The sequence below is a fragment of the Cryptomeria japonica genome, chromosome 5 (assembly GCF_030272615.1).
Source record: "Cryptomeria japonica chromosome 5, Sugi_1.0, whole genome shotgun sequence".
NCBI classification, from domain to species: Eukaryota; Viridiplantae; Streptophyta; class Pinopsida; order Cupressales; family Cupressaceae; genus Cryptomeria; species Cryptomeria japonica.
The window spans coordinates 678,344,399-678,366,279 of NC_081409.1; the positions used below are offsets into that span (position 1 = coordinate 678,344,399).

The 21,881-nt window shown below is 36.8% G+C and overlaps 1 protein-coding gene across 7 annotated transcripts in view; it reads left to right on the forward strand.

Moving 5' to 3' along the window:
* Positions 1-2,180: 2,180 nt before the first annotated feature.
* The window catches only part of LOC131029254 (flap endonuclease 1-B), a 235,231-nt gene continuing 215,530 nt past the window's right edge, over positions 2,181-21,881 (forward strand). For 3 of the 7 annotated variants that reach the window (XM_057959668.2, XM_057959669.2, XM_057959665.2), the window contains exons 1-7: positions 2,181-2,539; positions 2,629-2,745; positions 4,583-4,641; positions 4,822-4,879; positions 5,037-5,110; positions 5,346-5,394; positions 5,500-5,547. In XM_057959668.2, coding sequence (XP_057815651.1) covers positions 2,528-2,539; positions 2,629-2,745; positions 4,583-4,641; positions 4,822-4,879; positions 5,037-5,110; positions 5,346-5,394; positions 5,500-5,547 — 417 coding nt within the window. In that variant the 5' untranslated portion in view covers positions 2,181-2,527. Of the gene's footprint in view, positions 2,540-2,628; positions 2,746-4,582; positions 4,642-4,821; positions 4,882-5,036; positions 5,111-5,345; positions 5,395-5,499; positions 5,548-21,881 lie in introns of all 7 variants that reach the window. The other 4 variants (XM_057959666.2, XM_057959667.2, XM_057959670.2 and 1 more) reach the window with 3 other exon arrangements.

Consider the following 21,881-nt stretch of genomic DNA (forward strand, 5'->3'; position numbering starts at 1 on the left):
TTTGAATCTTCATGTTTTACCCCTTTATTTTCCTTATTTTTGGTGAAAATCAGAGTGCTATACATCTAGCAAAGAATCGGGTCTTACATGTGAGGATGAAGCATATTGATTTTTAGTAGTATTTTTATTGGGATATGGTAGAGGATGGGAGATTGATGCTAGAAAAAAACTGATGCAATGTATAATGTTATAAATGCACTAACAAAACTAGCGAGCACATAAAAATCTAGGTGGTGTTATGAGTCCAAGGGCCTCTTGGTGTTGATACTCCCTTTGCTCTTGTAAGGTGTTTGATAAACGAGAGAATGTTAAAATAGGTGTTTCAATCTTGCTCTTAATGTTAAAATTTTAAAAGGTGTAATTTTTGGGTTGCTCCATAGCACTTCTAGGCTGATTATTATGTATTTATATTTGAGATCTACAATTTAAAAAGGGGCCTAGTCACCCTCTTAGATAATAAGTTATGGGCTTTAGAAGTTGGGCCTTCTATATAGGAAACATAAAAATGTGTTGGACATATACAATGGTTATGAGGTAAAGCTACATTTGTTAAAGAACTTATGATGTATGTTACAACACATTATAAGACATCTTTGGTTGGAGATAATGGAATCAAAATGGAATTCCCATTTTGATGTGTGGATTATAACAAGGTTATGATAAGTGTAAAGAATATGCTATTTTTAGTTTGTGGACTCATCTTGACATTTGGGTATGGATTTCCAAGCTAAGAATTTGGGCACCACTTTTGGATAGTTTTAGCTCATGGATTTCTAATTACCTTTTGACAGTTTTATGTATTGTATCTCTCATATATTAGGTGCCATAATTCCTTTAGATCTTTGCTTGGTGGTACTCCAAGAAAGGCTTTCTCTAAAAGTGTATTGTAATTGTGTTGTTTACTAAATAATATATTGGATTGTTGTGAGTGTGAGATTTTTCTTTTTAAAATGTTTTCTCCATGTACACTTGTGATATGGTATATTATCTATTTTATGTTTATACGTGATTCTAATTTATGTAATTGTTTAAATATTAAAATTTGCACAACTCTCTCTTTAGAATTTTAGTGTAGGAAATATTTTCACATACCTTGCTTCATTTCAAACTTATGCTACTATTTTGAGCACCTTACATCCAATATTTCGTACACCAATCCATCTTGAGCACATCCACCTTTGATGCAACAAGGGACTTGCGGACAAAGAATTTGTTATTGTTTTTTATACTTTTTATGCATGCCTTTTAGCTCAATCTGGAGGTTGTATTTAGATGTGGAATATGACTTAAATTTATTAGTTTGATTCCTTATCTGTGTTCCATGTTTATATGCATAGATATACTACTTATTTAAGTGTTATATCATAATGATTAAATGATGGGTTGATATTAATGACCAAGCGGGGCGCTACATTTTTCTTTTTGTAATGTCAATCTTTTACTATTTGTTTTGATGTATTTTTTTATTTTCTTACCTTCCCCTCTTTAAATATATCTTACAATGAATCCACTATTGAATTATCCACACATATAGCTTGGGTGTTACTATATACCATGCACTCCAAAAGAAAGCGCTTCTCTATCTTAACTATTTCACATGTGTGAAGGCACATACCCTCTCTCCTTTATTCTTGTTTTTGGTCTCTTCCATTTATTTTTTTTCATATCAAAATTGACATGAATTAGTCCTAATTGAGCCATGAGCATTTTTACTCTCCCATCTATGTTTGTTCCTACATAAACCTTTCGATGGTGATCATATATAAGACTAAACTAAGTGAGATAACATTTCTTCTTTCTTCCTAACTTTATTTGTCATATAATTATCTGATTTTTTTATAATAAATATATTTCTGTCTTTTAAAATTTGAATGCACATTTAATAATATTCTATATGTTCATTCATTAATTATTTTGTTTCTTTTATTTATTTCTTATGAAAATTTAATTTAATTAAAAATTTAAATAATTTATTTACATGTATTTATTCAATTTCTTTAAATCCTTAAAGAAATATTTAATCCTGTAAAAATTATATAAAAATTTAGTCGTTCATTTTGATTTTAATTATCATATGTTTTCGTTTTGGAATTAGTCACCTATCATTCACACCCGTCAGACACTATTGATACCATAAAAAGGTAAAGGACAAGGATATGCGGTTTTCTGTATTATACGAACACTATTTCAGTCTTTTGGAGCGTCCTCTAATTTCAATGCAGTTTCCCGCCTATAAAAGGCGAAGACCTGTTCTGCTCGTCTAGCGGCACAAACTATAGAAGCCGTCTCTATAACGTTCACATTTGAGGAACCTTCTACATTTTCCTCAATTCCAGCCCTCTTCTGGAAAGCTTAAACTTGGTGCGAGCATGGATAAATCAGACCCGAAACTTTGCAGGTAGTCTGACCAATTTATCAACGTTCCCTCCAATCTGGGCGCACAGTTTCCTAGAAATTGTTGTATTCCCACCTCAATTTCTCCTGCAACTCAAAGGTCAGAGAAACTTTACGCGGATTCAATTTCACCATGGGAATTAAGGTTTCTATACTCTCCCTTTCTGTTTTGTATGTTTGGGACTTTCATATTATACAGTTTTTGACGAGACAGTTGTATAATGGTTGAATCAGGGCCTAACTAAGCTTTTGGCCACTCATGCTCCCAAATCTTTGAAGGAGGAGAAGCTGGAGACCTACAAGGGGAAGATGATTGCAATTGATGTCAGCAGAAGTGTCTACGAGTTCCTTGTAAATCCGTCTCTTTACCATAAATTTTCTAATCAAAGTGTGTGCATATTAGGGATTTAAAATTTGGGTTTGTGTGTTACGTTTTCTTGTCGCTGGAAAGATATTTTTCTGCCAAGAATTTTAGACAAGAATGTCTATCAATGTAGCTGGGACAGTTGATAGCAACGCTCAAATTTCATTGGGCCAACCAGTTATTGAACTGGACAAGGTGTTATAATTCTCTCGCAAAATGTAGTGCCGATATGGAGGGGAAAACGTACGAAAAATAGACAGAAAAAAAGAGTTGCTCAATCCAGTAATTCTCTCATGTATAAACCTCATAATTAATGAAAATGATCCACTGTAACTAAGAGGCAGGAGTAAAATCATATTTAGAATGACCAGTGGAACTGCTTTGCAGCTTCCTTTTAGGCCTTTGTAAATTAATGAGCGTGAAGGGAGGGTAACCCGTCGCTTGGCAAGTCAAGGGCAATTTCTTGAATCCAATATTCCAATTCCAGTTAAATTTCAAGACCTATGAGGAGGTGTGAGGCAGGCTCTATTTAATCATAGAGTGGATGGAAGTAGATTCTTAGCTTAGAATGATGATCATCTTCAAGATTGCGATCTTTAGACTTGGGCAAGGGGAACTTTGTGCACGAGATATATGTAATGCAACTTAAATTCCATTGCACTAAGTAAAACTTAAGGTTGTAATTTTACATTTCATTATGTTAATGTTGAACAATGAGATTGAATTTTTATTCATTATGTTTTCTCTTTCTAGATGCCTGGTGGAAGAGGTTTGGTTCTAAGGTACTAAATCTTTAGAAGATTGTCATGTGTCTTGAGCCAACCATGTAGCATTTAAGGGTGTGAGTTCAATCGGAGTGTGCTTGAGCACATATGTCTGAGAAGCATAATGGATTAACGGTAGAAAGGTTTAAAATAACCTTGTCTATATTCACTACAACTATCACCTCTGTCACATTTAATCGCGGTCTCAAATTTATCTCCCATTGCACAAGAGGAGTTTGATCCACTATCAAAATGGAACATCAAGAATGAAGATCTTTTGTTTGCCGAGGATGACCGCACATGCATTAATTAGGTTGAGCATGAGGTAGAGGCAGTAGCAATGGTAGAGGAATGTAGAGCACACACAAATCCCTTGTTTTATTTAGCTCAACTCTCCTATTTTGCTCATCTGTTCAATGTTTACTTGTTTAAGTGATCAAAGTAGCTTGTCCTTGATTAGTTTTTAAAGTTGTTTAAAACATATTTGTATATCATGTTTCAAATTGTCAAGACTGTGTTGAGTCCAAGTGTGATAATTATACTTTTGAGACCACAAATGCTGATAGAAGGCTAAAGATCTGTTTTAACTCCTTTTGTGTTAGACCATATATTGCTTTGCATAGGAAAACAACTTGTCTACCTGCCGTTATTTCTTAACTGAAGCAATACTACTATCTATTTCTTATAAACTTAATTTTTTCTCTCTTTGTTACATGGAACAAGCTAGATACTTTTAAGAATTAAAAAAATGTTTCTATTGGTTACATGCAGAAAACTAGATATTTCTAGAAAGACATCGATAAAGTTTATTTGCATTAGCTTGTAAATGCAAGTGAATAGATGTGCAAAAACAGATTATTCCTGAAGTATAAATTAACTTCAATGTGCAATGCACAGTGTCTTGTATAATAATTCATGAGATGGTCATTTGTAGAATGTTGTTTTATGTGTTTTTCTGTTTATTGATTTTTCTCCTTTCTTGAAAGAGGGTCATGTGCAATTGCAAAGACCAATTAATTGACGAAATTTCTATGTTTCACTTGTTGATTTATTATTGTAGATTGTTGTAGGGAGAAATGGACATGGAGCCCTTACAAATCAATTTGGTGAAGTGACAAGGTTAGCATTCTACAATTTACTAGTAATAGCTACTCTTTGAGGCATTACTTGAATTAATTGTTTTGCCAAGTGAAATGATCATGCATGTTCTTGATATGAATGATTGTCACTGCACAAGTGTGCATATGCTTGTCCCTTTTAGGTTGGGATAGGTTTTGAAAATAATATAAACTGTTGCAGTCATTTGCAGGGTATGTTTTATCGGGCAGCGAGATTGTTAGTTGCTGGGGTGATGCCTGTGTGAGTTTTAACCAACTCTGAAAACCTTGGGAAGTTTACTTAATGAATGGAATTCTAAAAGTTTGATGGAAACTACTTCAGAACAGATTACTTCTAAAATCTATATTGTTTTTTAATCCTTCATTTTTTAATCTGGTTGGTGTTGGGAACTTGAGACATGCATTCTGCATGGCAGCTTTGTTTTTGATGGAAAGCCTCCGTATCTGAAAAAAGATCTTCTCATGACAAGGCAAGTTTTCTGTTGTCTTATAATGTGCCGTGGGCACCCTCTACTGGAATTGCATTTCCCATTTTGCTGGTTTCTTCTAATTATATCTGCTAAAATGTAATTCATTTTCCTGTAAGCTTTTCTACCGTCAAAGTATGTTTGAAGGAAAGTGTACTTCACTTTATCATCTGATTTTCAAGTTACAAGATTGGCCTGGGTATGCTGCCATATTAGTTCGTTGTTTGGTTTGTTATAGGATTCCAACACAGGGAGAAGTGCTATACAATACGACACAAGCAATTAATGTGGGCAACTTTCTTCTTTATTTGACGCTTTTCTATTTTATAATTATTTTGGTCAACTGCTTCCCTGTGAACGAAGACATAGTAATAATCACATTTTTCTTGCAGCTAGGTGAAAGGGTGGATATTGACAAATGTAGCAAAGAAACAGTTAAGGTAAGTGTTTGTTAATTCGATCATTAAAAAGAATAACTTAATAGTAGGATATACTAGTCACTATTACAATATAATACCAGAAATGTTAAATTAAACTTTGAAATTTTATATATAAGGTGGGTAGCTTGCTTTGTTATTAGACACTTTTTCTATTTAATAATTAATAATGGTGATCCACTGCTTCCCTGTTAACCAAAGTATAATAATAATCTCACGTTTTTCCTTAAGTTAGTTTTTAAAAGGTGGATGTTGGCAAGCATAGGAAACAAACAATTAAGGTGCATGCATTTGAATTCGATCATCGCAAAGAATGAAACTTAATAGTTTTCTTTCAGTTTGATATTTGTTTGCAAGTTACCATGATCATGTATCACTAGGAGTGATACACTACTTCCCTGTTGTTGTGACGTATTCACACATCACCCCATTGCAAATGGGGACCGCCACTCTTTGCTTTCTGGGGTTAGCCCTTTTGGTTTTGTTGTTAGTCGTTTTAGTGTCTTAGCCTTTGCATTGAAGGGATTGAGTCAGGTGGATCTCCTCAAGAGGTCAGGTCAATTGAGTGATTAGGGGTTATTTAGATCATTCCTAGGGTGTTTTTGGTGTACTATCCGATCACACTTCAAGTTGCTAAATCAAACCTTGGTTGAATGCATAATGTCCTCCTAGGTCCCATCCCTTACATCAAGGACAAAGCGAATTCGCCTTAAGGAGTCTGGAATGTCATCCTGATCCTCAAATGTCCTGAAATTTGGCTGTCTAGAATGTCATCCTGATCTTGAAATTTGACGAAGTCTGGAAAATTAAAGAATCCTCCAAAAACTAGATTTTGCATTATAACTCTGGAGGTCTGAAACCACTCTCAAACATCTCGACAATATATATGGAATATAACTTAAAGCATAAGAAACTTATACTTAAATGTTATATTCCATATATGAATCCTGACGGAGAGACCAACATGTCAAATTTCGCTCCTGACCCTTCCAAAGGTTCCAGAGCGAATTTCCTTATATCTCCCTTCTTGGTCCTAATTTGCCTCATAAACCTTATCCCTATGGCATGTTTGAGAGAGTATTGATGTGTGAAACAAAGTGAAGTGATGAAAAGTGAAGGATTTGAGCATAATTGCAAATTTCGCTCCTGACCCTTCCAAAGGGTCGAGAGCAAAATCCTCCAAATGACTTATTTCTTCACTAAGGACATTAGATGGTGGACATACATGGCAAGGAAGGGATTTTAAAAAGACAAGTCTAAAGCAAGCTAAGTGAAAAAGGATGAGAATTGAGCCAAAAAGAGCAATTTCGCTCCTGACCCTTGCAAAGGGTCCAGAGTGAATTTCTCCATGAAGCAGTATATCTTGCTCAAACCTTTGAACTAACTCATTCCCAAGCATTTTTGAAGGCAAAACAATTGTTTTTGATGAAGAAGATTGAAAATGAAGTCAATAATGGAAAATTTGAGCCTAAAACATCAATTTCGCTCCTGGCCCTTCCAAAGGGTCCAGAGCAAAATTTTTCTAAGCTCTTGACCCTTCCAAAGGGTCCAGAGCGAAATTTTTCTAAGCTCCTAACCCTTCCAAAGGGTTCAAAGCGAAATCCTTAGGATAGCTTATTTCCTCACCAAAAGCATTGAGTAGACACCACTTTGAGAGCAAGTTGGCTTGAATATGATAAGATAAAGGGGAATGGGCAGGTCCAAGGCAAATTAGATGTGAATTGAGCCTAGAAATGCAAATTTCGCTCTTGACCTTTCTAAAGGGTCCAGAGCGAAATCCATAAATGGACTCTCAATTTCACCTAGTGCACCAAGGGAAGCCTTGTTTTGATAGCAAATTGGCTTGAGGGTGATAAGGGGAGGTATAATAAGTTAAATTCAAGACAAAGAAAGGATGAATGGATGAAGAAATTGGGCCTAAGAAGAATTTTGCTCCTAACCCTTCCAAAGGGTCCAAAGCGAATTCTCCTAAAAACACATATTTCCTCCTTGTTCAAATCAAAGCTTTTGTTCCTAGGACATGGTTGAGGGGAGATTGATGTATTCTTGCCTTGAGAAGTGATTTGAGACAAAGAGATGATGAAATTTGAGCTAAAATGCAAATTTCGCTCCTGACCCTTCCAAAGGGTCGAGAGCGAAATTCCTAGGAGGTCTAATGTTTCGCCTAGGCCCTTGAGCAAAACCCATCTGTGATAACCCCCATGATATCACCTGCGGGGTTAAGGATATGGTAAAGGAATAAATTGAAATAAATAATCTAAAGGAAATATATTTAATTTATTTAATAAAGGGAAAGTTATTTAAATAGTTAAATGGAAAGGTATTTAAATATATTCTTGACATGTAATATCGAATATATTTAAAATAAAAAAAAAGAGAGGAAATTATATTCTTTTGAAATGTAATTAATATTTAATATATTAAAAAGAAATAATATATGAAATGCAATTAATATTTAATATATTAAAAAAAGAAATAATATATTATGCAATTAAAAATTAAAAGGAAATATGTTATGAAATACAATTAAACCCATATTTTATATTAAGAGAGGGGGGACGTAGGTATCCCGAACGGCTGGGTACCTCTGCACGAAGTGGTGCGTAGGTAACCGCAGCCTAGGCTACGGTTACCTCCGCACCCCTTCATGCGGAAGGGGGCCCGTGGGGACACAACCCCTCACAAACCATAAAGGAAGGCTGCGGTCAAACAAGGAAGGAAGGCAGCAGACTACGGGAAAAAGGAAGGGAGCGGACTGCAGGGAAAAAGGGAGAGAAGTCAGCGGACAGCAAGGTAAGAACCCTGTCCTATATTAATTAAGGTGAAATATATGAAGGGTTTCCTCATTATTAATATTAATAAGTAGGATTAAGGGTGAAGGCTCAATAATATTAATTAGTATGAATTAATGAACAATGGGAAATGGGTAAGTCCATTGATAAGTCATGTTCATAATTGTCTAGTAAGAATGTATACACATTGTAGGGTGTAGCATTCACTAGATATAAATAGGAAAAAGGTAATCTTGTAAATAATATACACATAAGTTGCATATCAAGAGGGACTTAGGAATACAAGGTATTTTAAGAAACATATTGCAAATATGAAAGATGAAAACTGAAAAGTAATGTTGATATATATATCTATAAGTTAATTATATAATGCATTAAGAGTTCATGTTAACATAAAGGAATATTTATGAACAAAAATGTTATGTAAATTACAAGGCTTGGTTGAGTCAAACTTAACCAAGAAGGGAAGGATTGAGTCAATCCCCTTTGAGGACTTGGATGATGAAGGCATCGTCCAGGGCAAGGAAAGGCAAGGGTCTTCCTTGGCTGGCTTGGGTATAAGAGGTTATACTACAGGACTCAAAGGTCAGGCCGATCCCTTCTGAGGACTTGGATGATGAAGGCATCATCCAAGGCAAGGAAAGGCAAGGGTCTTCCTTGGAGGGCTTGGGTGTAAGAGGTTACACCCAAGACAGGATTTGAATTCATCTTTGATTTTCTGGAGGGCTTGGAACCAAGGGGTTCCAAGAAGGCGAGCCTCATAGCCGCCTAAGGACATACATTCTTATGGCATTCATATCCTTTTTATTAGATTAAAATTATGATTATGTTAATTGAGCATTGAAGTTAGGTTGTAAATTTCGATTACTTACATATGTATATATATGTTTGTGGTGTTCTAACCATTTGTTTTGTAGGTTAATGATCTCTAAATAGTAGGGACATTACACCATCTCTAAGCAATTTTGGAGGCAAGTGACTTGATCTTGATAAGGTAAGGGTGAGAGATGAAGTTCTATAAGGGAAGATTTAGTAAAATGCAAATTTCGCTCCTAACCCTTCCAAAGGGTCCAAAGCGAATTTTTCTTGAGGCCTGTACCTTGCCTAAGGTTCAAAGCGAAATCCTTCTTTTAGGCCATTTTGGGGGTCAAATAAGTGATGTCTTCATGAGAGAGGGATTGAAAGGTGAAAATCAATGCAAATTGAAGTGAAAGGAAGGAAGAATTCAACTTAAAGGAAGAAATTCGCTCTTGACCCTTCCAAAGGGTCCAGAGCGAATTTCATTATAGGTCCTGTCCTTGGAAGGGGTCCAAAGCGAATTTCATTATAGGTCTTGTCCTTGGAGAGGGTCCAAAGCGAATTTCATTATAGGTCCTGTCCTTCTAGAGGGTCCTGAGCGAAATTGATCTTAATGCCTTCTTGTTGATGATTTAAGGTAAGAAATGCTATGTTAGAATGAATATATTATGTATACTTAATCATCTTTTGTTTGTTTTGCAGATCAACAAAATCAAGTTTGAGGGAGATCAGGCCAAGACAAGGGCGACCTATTCGAGTTCCATCATCATTAAAGACGCCTCAAATGCATGAAGGAGGACTCAAGGTGCTTCTAAAGTGTTGGAAGACTTAAAGTGTTCAAGGAGTTGCAAGCTATCCTCAAGATCTTCATTTTACCACATGGAAAAATCACAGGATGACAGAGAAGAAGGATCTTACAAGCACTTCAAGGCAAAGTATGCTACCAGAGAAGGAGGAGTGACTTGACCGTGAGGAGGCCTCACCAAACACATGGGAGTCAAGGAGGTACATCATTCATCGAGTACATCAAGGACGAAGGAGGATCACCGAGGTCAGTGCAAAGGTACGTTGAAGAAGCAGATAGTTTCAGAAGAGTTAATTAGAGTTAGCTTCTCAGCATCACCAAATTGAGTGTTAAAAGAGATACGAGCAAGTACTAGACAAGGTGGCATCCCAGTCACTATTCCTCTAATCAGATAGCTCCACCTCAGCATGTCCAGATTCAATGTACTTGACTCACCAGTGATGGCACAAACTTCAAGGCACTTACCCCTGACATCTATTGGTACACACTCATGGAATGTAATTTTCTCATTGGCTAAAGAGTTTGTTGTAACAAACCCTAATTAGGGTTTCCATCTTTCAATCCTAGCCATTGATTGTAAATCGATCAGAGCCATTGAATTGTAAGGAGCTCTTTATATAAAGCTCCGACTCTTCATTTGTAAAGGTTAATAGTTAAGAGTTAGCTAATAGAGGTTAGAATAGCTAAGAATTAGTAGCTAGAATAGTGAATAGAATAGTAGTTAGAGTAGATTAGGAAGAGAAGGCAAGAAATTGTTGCCCTGATTGTAAATCAACTCCATTTTCATTGAAGTTAAGGTGAAATGTGTTCTTTCTTGCAATATGAATGGTTTCTTGTTGAATCTTCATTTTAGATGGTAAATAATTAGATTGAATGAAGGAAGTTACTGAATGCACTCGCGTGGAATCCGCCTAGTCCAAACCACTAACCTCTTGCTGATTGTAAGTGCACCTTGCATGGTCAACTAGCATAGAATGAGCTTAATCTCGAGTCCTTACACGTCTATTGTTCATGCATTATCTTGAATGGTGATCATTTGTCTGATGGTGTACGATTTGAACATATTTGAAGCATCCCTTAGAAGATCACACTGAGTTGGTGTTGAATTGTTCAGCCTGATGGTGAGACCCAGTCCAGTAGGACTCCACCTAGTCGTTCATCCATCTTCTTGCATTCTAGGTCTTAGATTAGATTCTCCAAACCTTGTATCTTTTGCCATTTCTTTATCTTCCAGCCAGTAGATAGGATTCAAGTTCCAGCAAATCAAACGCTTTGGCATTCGAATGTAAGTCCCCTTGTGATTCCAAGAAAATCACATCATACCACAAGAGCTTATCCACACATAGAGACCCTACATACCAGAACCTTGGAGTTGCCTTGATTGATCCTTAGGCGAAATCTTCAGCATTCGGGGAAACTTTGTTCAAGAGAGGATAATATACCTTGGTATTTTATTCTGTGTTCGTATGTGCATGAAAAACACATCAACACCTGTTAACCAAAGTACAATAATAGTCTCACGTTTTTCCTTTAGTTAGTTTTTAAAAGGTGGATTTTGGAAAGCATAAGAAACAAACAATTAAGGTGCATGCATTTAAATTCGATCATTGAAAAGAATGAAATTTATTAATTTTCTTTCAGTTTGATATTGTTTACAAGTTACTATGGTCATGTATCACTCCTAGCACCCCTTTGCTCCACACATGGCAAACAACTATCCTCACTGTTTTACACAAGCTCCTTTGCACTCTTAGCTACCCTTCTATCTTGGGAATCTGATAAACTGACAAGGCATTGAGAGGGGGGGGGGTGAATCAGTGCAGGTAAAAGCTTGATTAATCTGATAACACCTTTCGCCAATCTGAAAATCAATATGCATGCAAGAAATATAATCATATAAGCAAACATCCAATAAAGCATGCAAACCATAACATAATGATTGGTCACATGGAAACCCAAATGGGAAAATCACAGTGGGAATTAGTACCCACAAAGATCAACTAACTGCAGCATAGAGATCTGACCGGCTAAGGTCTTACAATACCTTGTTAGGGGCACACCTGGTTAGGAGTGTCTCAGCTCGGTTAAGAGCTATACAATAAGGCCTATTAGGAACTACCCAAGTCACTAGGATTTACAAACACTAGGATTTACAAACACAAGCTCATGTGTCACCTTGTCAGAGGATTTAACCTTCGGACTTGCTAGGATCCTACTGCACCCTGTTAGGAGTGACCTTGCTAGAGGATTTTCTTGCTGCAACTGTTAGGAAGACAACAAGTTTGATTGATCTACTGTTAGCACCTCCGTGCCTGATTAGATCCGCTTCTGCTCAACTTTTATCACCGACAACACATCAAAACCTAACTCCTTCCACCGCACGATCAAATTCTCACTCTGATACATTAAATCATATCACTTTCATCTCCTTATATCAAACTCTGTTAGGTCGATGAAAAACCTTGGAACAATTCCCTAGGTTCATTGAATCTAGCCATCTTGCACAATACGCTTTCCTTATGTCGGCAAAACAAAACAGAACTCAAAAACATTACATAAAGTCTACTGGTTTACGGATCAAAGTAACTTTGCTATACTGGTTCTCTGTTCTTCATGACTGACTGCTCTTTTGATCATAACTTGCTCAATACTTCGAATCTGCTGATGCGGTTCCAATCAAAGGCTCATGCCAATGTCATAAACACATGTTCCAAACCGCAACGTCTAACTCTTCATCAATCGTCCGTACCGGTTGTCTAATCATCGCTTTGTTCCTGTTTACCGGTTTGACAACAACTTAGTAGTTTTGCTGTCTAACAAATTCCATTACTGGTTAGGCTCTACCGGTTGGTCTAGATGACTTAGATGACTAACAAAACATGGTTGCCATCAATGACAACACAAATAAAGTCATCAAACATCCTATTACAACTCTATCATCATCATCAATCCAACACAATCAGCCTTGGGTTGTTTGCTTCACTACCTTGGCCTTGGTCACCAAGTCATTGCCACATTTTGTCCTGCTAACCTTCACCTGTGGGCCCCATGTCAATGGCATGATTGGATAATTTGTGCTTCCCAAGCTTTGGGTGAATACTTCAAATAGGTCTTTTATTTAAAAAACATTGGCTCACTTTCTACATGACTACATGGCCCTTGTATTATGTTCCTATCCAACATCACTTCCGCACAATTGTGTGGGGGCTTAATTTGGGTGGCTGTAAACATGTTAAAAACCCTGAAAGTCAATGTGCCTTCGATTATTGTCAGGTGTTTGAGGATAGGCAGTTTTTCATTGCCAACAGGTTTAATGCATATGCTGGTTTGCTTAAAGTTGATACCTACAACGATGCCTTGACTTCCAGTGTAATGTATCCAGCAATAAAGAGATGCAAGGACATGACAACAATTGATACGAAGATCATTGTGATCCTTGTCTCGAATCTTTTCCATTATTCTCTGCTGCTGCCTCTTACATTTAACTCTCCAGGTTATCCTGTTTGATGCCACAATGGATGAATAACTGGTGCAGGGGCACTAGGCATGAAGACAACTTGGAGGACACCATGGAAGCATGACAAGGAGGTGTATGGGTCTAATAGACTCAATTATGATGTCTTGAAGCCAATTATGGCATTTTATTGTAATGATCCTAATGTAATGATTAATTGTCCTAATGGACCTAATAAGGCCATAGGACCAAATATAGGGTTTCATGGATATAGAATTGGGAAGGGTCTCAAAGGTGTTTAGACCTATTTGATAAATCATTTTGATCCTTTAGAAGTCATTAGGTTGGGGTAGAAGTCCATTTCATAAGAGTTTTAAATTCAAAAATTTGAAAATAGTGGCTAGTGTCATTTTGGGGGGAAAAGCTAAAAACTTGTTTGTTAAGCATTTTAATCATGAATAACTGATGGATTTTGGTTTGGGAAGTTAGGGGAAGGTATTATAAAACCTTGGAATTCCATTTTGGTGTGGTTGGATGCTACAGTACGGATGTTGTACGGATTTAACAGAAAAAGTGAATAAAACCTTCATTTTCTTGCAATTTCTTGTGTTTTGTTGCTTGAAAGTGATTGATCTTTCATGGTATAAGTCTTGGGCAGTCATTAAACATTGTAATAAGTGATTTGGAATGATTTTGTAGCAGGTTTTGCTCAGATTTTGTCATTTGTGCTGACTGTCCTAAAATTTTCTGAGTTGTGTCATTGGCATTGAAGGCCCAAAATGCAATTTGGAGCCCTTCTATGGATGTAAGGTCCTGTTTCTCATAGAGGAGGCTCTATCTAACATGTACATTATGATCCTAACCAAAAAATTTGCAGGAAGTGTGTTTTAACAGGTGTACACCATGAGTTTGATGAGGGAGAAGTGAGTAGGAAGCATAGCAAACTTATAGCAGCAGAAGATCTACCTCTTGGAGAGGGTAGTTTGATGATTGAAGTTGGTTAATATGACCAAGGAGATGGTGAAGGGACTTTGAATGAGCCCTGGAAGTGATTGGAAAGGTCTTAATTAGAAAATCCTCGGTTTTGGAGCCTAATGGTGAGGGTTTTGGGGTTTGCACATTAAAAGAGCACATAGAACCAATTTTATTGGATATTACTTAGTTTTGAGGCATTACTAAACACTGTTGAGAGTTTCAATATTGGGGAAGAATTATTTCTTACACTTTCTTTGTAAAACTTGGGTTTTTGGCAAGCAAATTTGTCTGAATCTTAGGACAGCAAAGGCACGGTCCAAAACAACCTACCCTCAATCTTTGATATGTTGTAGTAAGCCGAAAAGGGTGTCTGAAAATATATTTTGTTTTTGGAGTTATTTGGGAAAAGTTGGAGAAAACAATTTATTTCAGCCTCAGGTGGCCTAATTGAGGCTCTAGGGCTAGTAGCAGACATAGTGGGGTTTAAGAGCATGGTGAAGACTTGAACCTTTGAAACTAGTTGAATCTTGTTGGATTGGGTTGGAATAGGTGTTTAACAACCTTAGGAGTCATTGTGGAGAGTGGATTGAGATTTGCCTTTTTAAAACCATTAAGGTGCCTTGGAAACACTAGGTAACTACAAGGAGTGTGAAGCATTTGAAAACATATTTTCTTGAAATCACCTAAAACCCCTGACCCTCTGCATCAATAACAGCTCGCTGTGTTTGGTTTGATGAGATTTTGATTTTCCTGGATAAAATAATTGGCATCAACTTTAACCGCAATGTTATGATCTCAAGTCACCACCAAAATCTCTCATAGAAATTGTTTATTGATGAAAGCATTTTCTCCTTTCCTCAGCATCCCAGAAATGTCTTATGCATTTACTGCTAGGGATCTCCCAAAGACACTTCAAACTTTGAGTACTATGTAGATGCCTAAGTCAAGAAAGGAATGAGGCAGAGAAGTCATGGAATTAATGAAATAGTAGTCTGGTTTATTGCATTTTAAGTTCTCAAATGCCAATCATAGGTCTCTTATTTTGTACAAATGGAAAAACAGATACTCTCCAAGTACAATTGTAATATCCCTTGCCCAAACTGACTGATTTTGGCTCAAGGAATATTGTCAAACACTTTGTATGCTGTCTTTCTCTATTTTGATTTTTGTATTTCAGATTGTTTGATACACTTTGAAAGTTGCCAAGAAATTTAGGAAGTTCACCAATGATGTTGACAATACCTCTTACAATGAACTAGTATGAGAGTGCAGTTCTTTTTGGTATTTTCAATGCATATACATGAAAACTAGATATGGAATGCATACCTACAGCCAACTGACATTTCGACAAACAACTGGCATGCAACCATTATGCTGATCATATATGCTATTAAAAGGACATTTCGTCAAACAAATGGTATGCAACATATATCTTCTTTATTGAATTCATTCCTAAGTACAATGCTGCTATGGATTTGCCAAGACTAATTGGCTTACAAAAAGACTACAGCAATGCCAAAACTGATTCAAAGTTATCACTTACAACAGCAAAATTATATGCCTACGATTTCAATACTAGCTACTAATAGTTGCAAGAGGAACCTGATAATAGTGATGCTCGATGATGGAGATGAAAGTTGCAATCGGAATCAAGCACAAATACTGTAGCGCGGCACTATTCATGCGCACTGTTCACGGGTACTGTTCACGCGCACTGTTCACAGGTACTGTTCACGCGCACTGTTCATGTGCACTGTTCACGGGTACTGTTCATGTGCACTGTAGCAGCAAGAACAAATTTTAAAAAGAACGATTACTAATGGCTGCCAATGAATCTTCAGGTCTGCACTCGATAGTCCTCAATATTCTTCAAACCCTTGTAGAAAACTTCACCAATTTGCACAAAGGAAAAAACTGAAGTATTCTTTCCCACAACTGCAATAATTCAGGTGTTATTTCACACCTTCAAAATTACTATCAATAGGAAGTTTTCGTTTCCTATGATCAAAGAAGAAAATTGCGAAAGCCCTAGGCTCCACAATAAAAATCAATCAAAATACTATTCATCAACTGGATGCCGAGAATGAACTCCTGCCTTTCCTTTTATTCTTTCCTTAAGAGAGCTCAAACACCTTCCTGGCCAATGTGGGATAAAAGATTTATTCCTACATTAAATTATTCACTTAACGCACTTTATTATATTAAAGTGACTTTATTATTATAAAGTTACTTTAGAACTTTATAATAATATTAAAATATTAAATAAATCACTTAAGTCACTTAAACTTTAATATCTCTTGATGTACTTGTCTGATTGCTAAGCCGTCTGAGCCAGGAGTCGACTCTCCCCGTTCTCCATGTGATTGGATGCCTGCCTAAAAATAGAAACCCTGAATAGTGACTTACTATAAATAGTAAGTATGTGGAACTGAGTCAAAAAACCTGTGCAAAGGCCAAAACCTGAATTCAGCTGAAGAGTAATGTCTCTAATCACCAAGTAACTGCCACACGAGGCCCTCTATCAATAATTATTAGCCTACGAGGGTCAAATGATAGGCTAATTCTTACAAACTCTGATGCTCGCAAAATGGGGACATTACAACAATTTTCACACAGAGTGTGAACTACATCATTGAGATAAATGGTTCTTTTAGAGTCATCTTAGACGAAGATACAAAAGGCGAGGCTCCTCTTGGCCTCATCACTAACAATAATCTCAATGCTGCCACGCTAACTCCCATTAGAGTCAATAATGTGGTTGAGCTCATCTGCAAGTTCAGAGCCCCATTGTCTTCACCTAGTTTTCCACTCACTATTGAGAACAAGAATCCTATTTGCCTCCTACTATTTGCTTTGGCATTCATCACGTACCTCTGTGCATTCCGAACAATCTTGTTAAATCCAACATCTCTCATGCATTTGGCAACAAGGCTGAAGAGGGAACAAAGAATACAAATCCCTCTAACTGTCACGTCCCAATAATAAATATACTAAACATACATATATTCATGTATTATAATTTTGATAAAAAACTATTTTAAAAATCAAACTTCTTACAAAACCTTGAAATTCTTACAAAAACTCCCTTAAGGATAACTTGCACCATGCCCAAAATCAGCAAAAAGTGTATGCAGATTGGAATCGGGAAGAAAGAGTTTTTGAGGTGGGAGACTTGGTTTTCTTGAGACTTCAGCCCTATAGGCAGTCTTCACTCAAAGCCAGTGGAGCAGAAAACATCAAACCACTATTTTATGGTTCATACAAGGTATTGTGAAAGATAGGAGAGGTAGCTTATGAGATTGAACTATTAGAGAAATGTAGAATCCACAATATTTTCCTCATCTCCAGACTTGAAAGGTTCTGGGCCAACAGGTTACTCCTTGTACAGAATTGTCTCCCCTTGATGATGAAGGTAAATTAATATTGGAACCTGAGATTATTTTGAATATGAGGGAAAAAAGGTTGAAGAACAAAACCATTCTGGAATTTCTAGTCAAGTGGAAGGAATTACCTGAGGAAGATGCCACTTGGGAAGGGGAGGAAATTTTTAACCATCCCCAACTCAAGTTGCTTGAGGACAAGCAAACTCGGGAGGGGAGGACTGTCGTGTCCCAATAATAAATATACTAAAAACAAATATATTCATGTATTACAATTTTGATCAGAATTCAGATATTAGCTGATCAGTTTTTTTCTTTTCTTAATTTACTACCTATGAATATTAATTCCACTTATTATTGTACTAATCTGATTATATCTGAATCAAATATTTATTAAAACTCTATTTAATGTGAATTATTGTTAACTATTAATTTACTGATAAATATCAATAAATAATCATTAGATATGATAGTATGTATTTCCTAAGATGATCGCTCTGCATGTTACCATTTTTCCAAGAGTCGTAACCCAAGGCGATGATCAGTCTTGTGGAAGACGTGACTTGTTTTGTCTCCTGTAAAGAGACATGATCTATATGCTGCGAATCCCTTGTGATATTTATAGAGCACTTTGTATCCCACACGGGGATAAGAAGGTATGGGGATAGAAAAAAAGGGAAAAACAAGGAACAGACCACGTAAGCTGCCTCAGCCACGTCTGCATTATATTCAATACAATAGGGGTTTAAAGCAGTCAAAGGGAATTCAAAAAGGTGCCGACCAGGTATGTATCGTCCGCTCTCAAGAATAGAGTAAACAATGAAATGACAATATGACAATCCATCCAATATAAGTAAACTGTCAGTAATATTCTGATTATATATACATTGCATCAGACTATTAATCTGGTAATAACATTCTGAAATACATAGCGTAAATCAGATGATATTTATTTAATAATAAGGAAGTTAAATGCATCTTAATTCAGTGTATAACTATAATAAATTCACATTCTGTATTATGGGAACAGTAAGCATAAAATTCGTATAACTGCAATATAATCCAGTACTGGAATAATTCAGTAGCATGTCAATACTATGGTATATACTCAATACAATCTGTTAAATAAGCAATGGTATCCAATAACATAATGAATATCAGAATATGTAATCAATGAATGGTACAAATAACGGCATCATTTAATTAATATCTGATCAAATATAATATCCGAAAGGGGTACAGAGTATGACCAGGAGAATAGGACCCACACCATGTTAGTAAGACCTGGAAGGCTGAGCATGGGTTGGCTGGGTAACCTGATCATGACTCCATTCCCAAAGAGAGTATGATCAGGAGAATAAGACCCACACCATGTTAGTAAGACCTGGAGGGCTTAGCATGGGTTGGCTGGGCAACCCTATCACGACTCCAGTCCCAAAACAATAATCTGCAACAAATTATTTGTAATTAAAACAACTATATAAAAACTCCAATTCGATATACAAATAAATAAAGCAATCTTATTTGTTTCTGCAAGATACTTTAAAGGGAATTCATAGAGATTTTAAGTAAGTAATTTTCTTGTCCTAGTTCACCAACTATTTGTATACTTTCCAGGGTTACTGAATAGGGGACATTACACTAACTTTAATGACTATTCTCTCCACATTGTTTTGGCAAATTTAAATGACTGGTTGTTGGTATCCAAAAGACCCTGGAAGCTTAAAATGTCCAGTCTGGTAATAAATGACACCGCTTTAACTTGCTTTTTTAATAATCTCTAAGCTAGAAAGGAGGAATCAGAAGGCCATTATTTCTTGTCTCTTGGTGCCAACAATATGTTGACTGAGATTACAAAATACTAAAAGGAAATATCAGTCATTTAGGTGGCAGCACCAGTCAAGTTAAAGACCTGTATGACAGTTAGGTAGAAGCATCAGTGAAAAGTAAAACAAGTGCCTGATCATCTGTTTAGTGACATAAGCAGCTCTAAGGTGTGCCTATGACTGTCATGACTAGTTTAAAGTGCAAAAGGAGGTAGAAAGTGTGTCTCATGTGATGGTTATGATTTTGAGAGACTAAGGTGAACTGCACAAGTGCTCAAGACAGTGGAACAAGACATTTAAGTTGCAGAGTTGATGAAATGAGGTGCTTTTCAGAGAGTTTAGCTATATAAGTGCCTAGTTGCTTGGAAATAGCAAAAACCTTAGAAAAGCATGCCTAGAAGACAAAGAATGGTGTTTAAGAGGCACAAATGGCATAAAGGCACGCTTAAATAGACATAGGAACACAGTCAAGTGACAAATGTAATGAATCAGTGCCTGAGGTCATTTTTAAGTGGTACAAGCACCTTATAGGTGCGCTTCAGCAATGACAAGGTCTATTAAGTGGTAAAAAAGTCAAAAAATATCTTTCAATCATTTGTGCAAGTTCATTTTTGTTGTTTGAGTATAAGCAATTATTGCAGTTTGAATATACTTGTTGAAGAGTGTGTCTATGTTATTTAGTGAATATTGTAGTTTGTGTTTCAAATCTGTTATTTCATTTAAATTCTGGAGATGGACAGTACATAATGCTTTCCTTTTTGATGTTGCATTTCAGTTATTATTAATCTTGAACATCGTATGCTCTCACCTTGCCCATTCTGGGATCTGGGTGGTTAGAAAGTGAAAAGGAAGCTAATTTAAATCTCATTTTCCAATTGCAATATTTTCAAATAAACTAGGGGTGTATATTACAAAATTAGTGCAGCAATTTGTCTCAACCACCTCATCCTTCAATGCTAGGGTTTCTCCATAACATGGACTTTGGTCCTATTTTGTTGAAGAAACCTTCTTTTACAATGTGTCTATATGAGATGGGTTTGGAAGTGATCTAAGAATGTACATCAGATTCTCTTCCTTTGACCTAAATGTTTAGTATTCCAATTCCTCTCACGTAATGGAGAAGCGGCTGTTTTTGAGAGTACATGTATTTTGATTGATTGGAATTCAGATACATTAACATTGTGGTTGCATCACCACTCTATTGGCTCTTTCTTTGTAGTCCCATTAGACAAGGATTCCATGGTAGAAAACTCTCTTGTCCATGTGAAAACTCATTCTGCCAAATATTGATAATTGAGGCATCCTCTCCTCAGTGATATATGTTCTTCATTACAGCTTATGATCCCTTCATTACCTCTGTACTTCAAATGAAAGATTCTTTTTGGTGACTTAAACTCATAAAATCAATTTCTTTCTAAATCTCCTCCATAAATTGCTTCTTTGATTTTGCAATGCAAATTACCCAGTGTTCCACGGGGACGCGTCCCCCCGTTAGAAACGTCTTGAGGACAGGGGGATGGGGACGCGACGTCCCCCGCCGTCCCGCCACTGCCACCCAAGCGCCGCCAAGACGTGGAGATGTCTCCCAGGGAGACGTTTGGGCGTCTCCCCGTCTCTCGAGAGACGCCCAAACGTCTCTCGAGGGACGGGGAGACGCCTAGGCGTCTCCCGCATTCCCACGTCAAAGCTAACAAAAAAAAAGCAGTTTTAAAAAAAGATGTGACTTTTGGGGGGATTAAGGGGTAACCCTAATTAGACGCGGGCCAATAGAAAAATAACACCTGATGCCTTTAGACGTGTTGTGACCATTTCACAGATCGCCCCATTAGAATGGGGACCCCCTCTTTTTCTTTGGGTCTTGCTTTCCCTTAGTTGGGTTTTCTCTCTGCTTGCTAGGATTTGAGTGAGTGAGTGGGCGCCTGGGTTGGGTAGATTAGGGTTTATCTCTGAAAGCTCATATTAGGGTTTCTTTCAAGCTGAGTCTAGCCTAGTTTTGGGAGGTCGTTAGTTGTCTGCCTGAAACCTTAAGTTTGCCTTAATGAAGCTTTTCCTTTCAGGAGAATGAAGATGGCCAGATTGAGGAAAATTCTGGATAGGTCTCAGGTCAGGATAGGTCTGGATTAATGGTTTTCTTGTCAGAGTCCAGTTTTCCTCCAGGTCCGAGTCGATTGAGCAGAGTCAGTGGTCAGAAAAAGATGGAAGTAGAGATTTTAGAAATTGATGAACAAATGCACTTGATGATGATTGAAGGAGTTTTGAAAGATATGACCAAGGTTGTTGACTTTTAAGGCGTAATTGCGAAAGTTG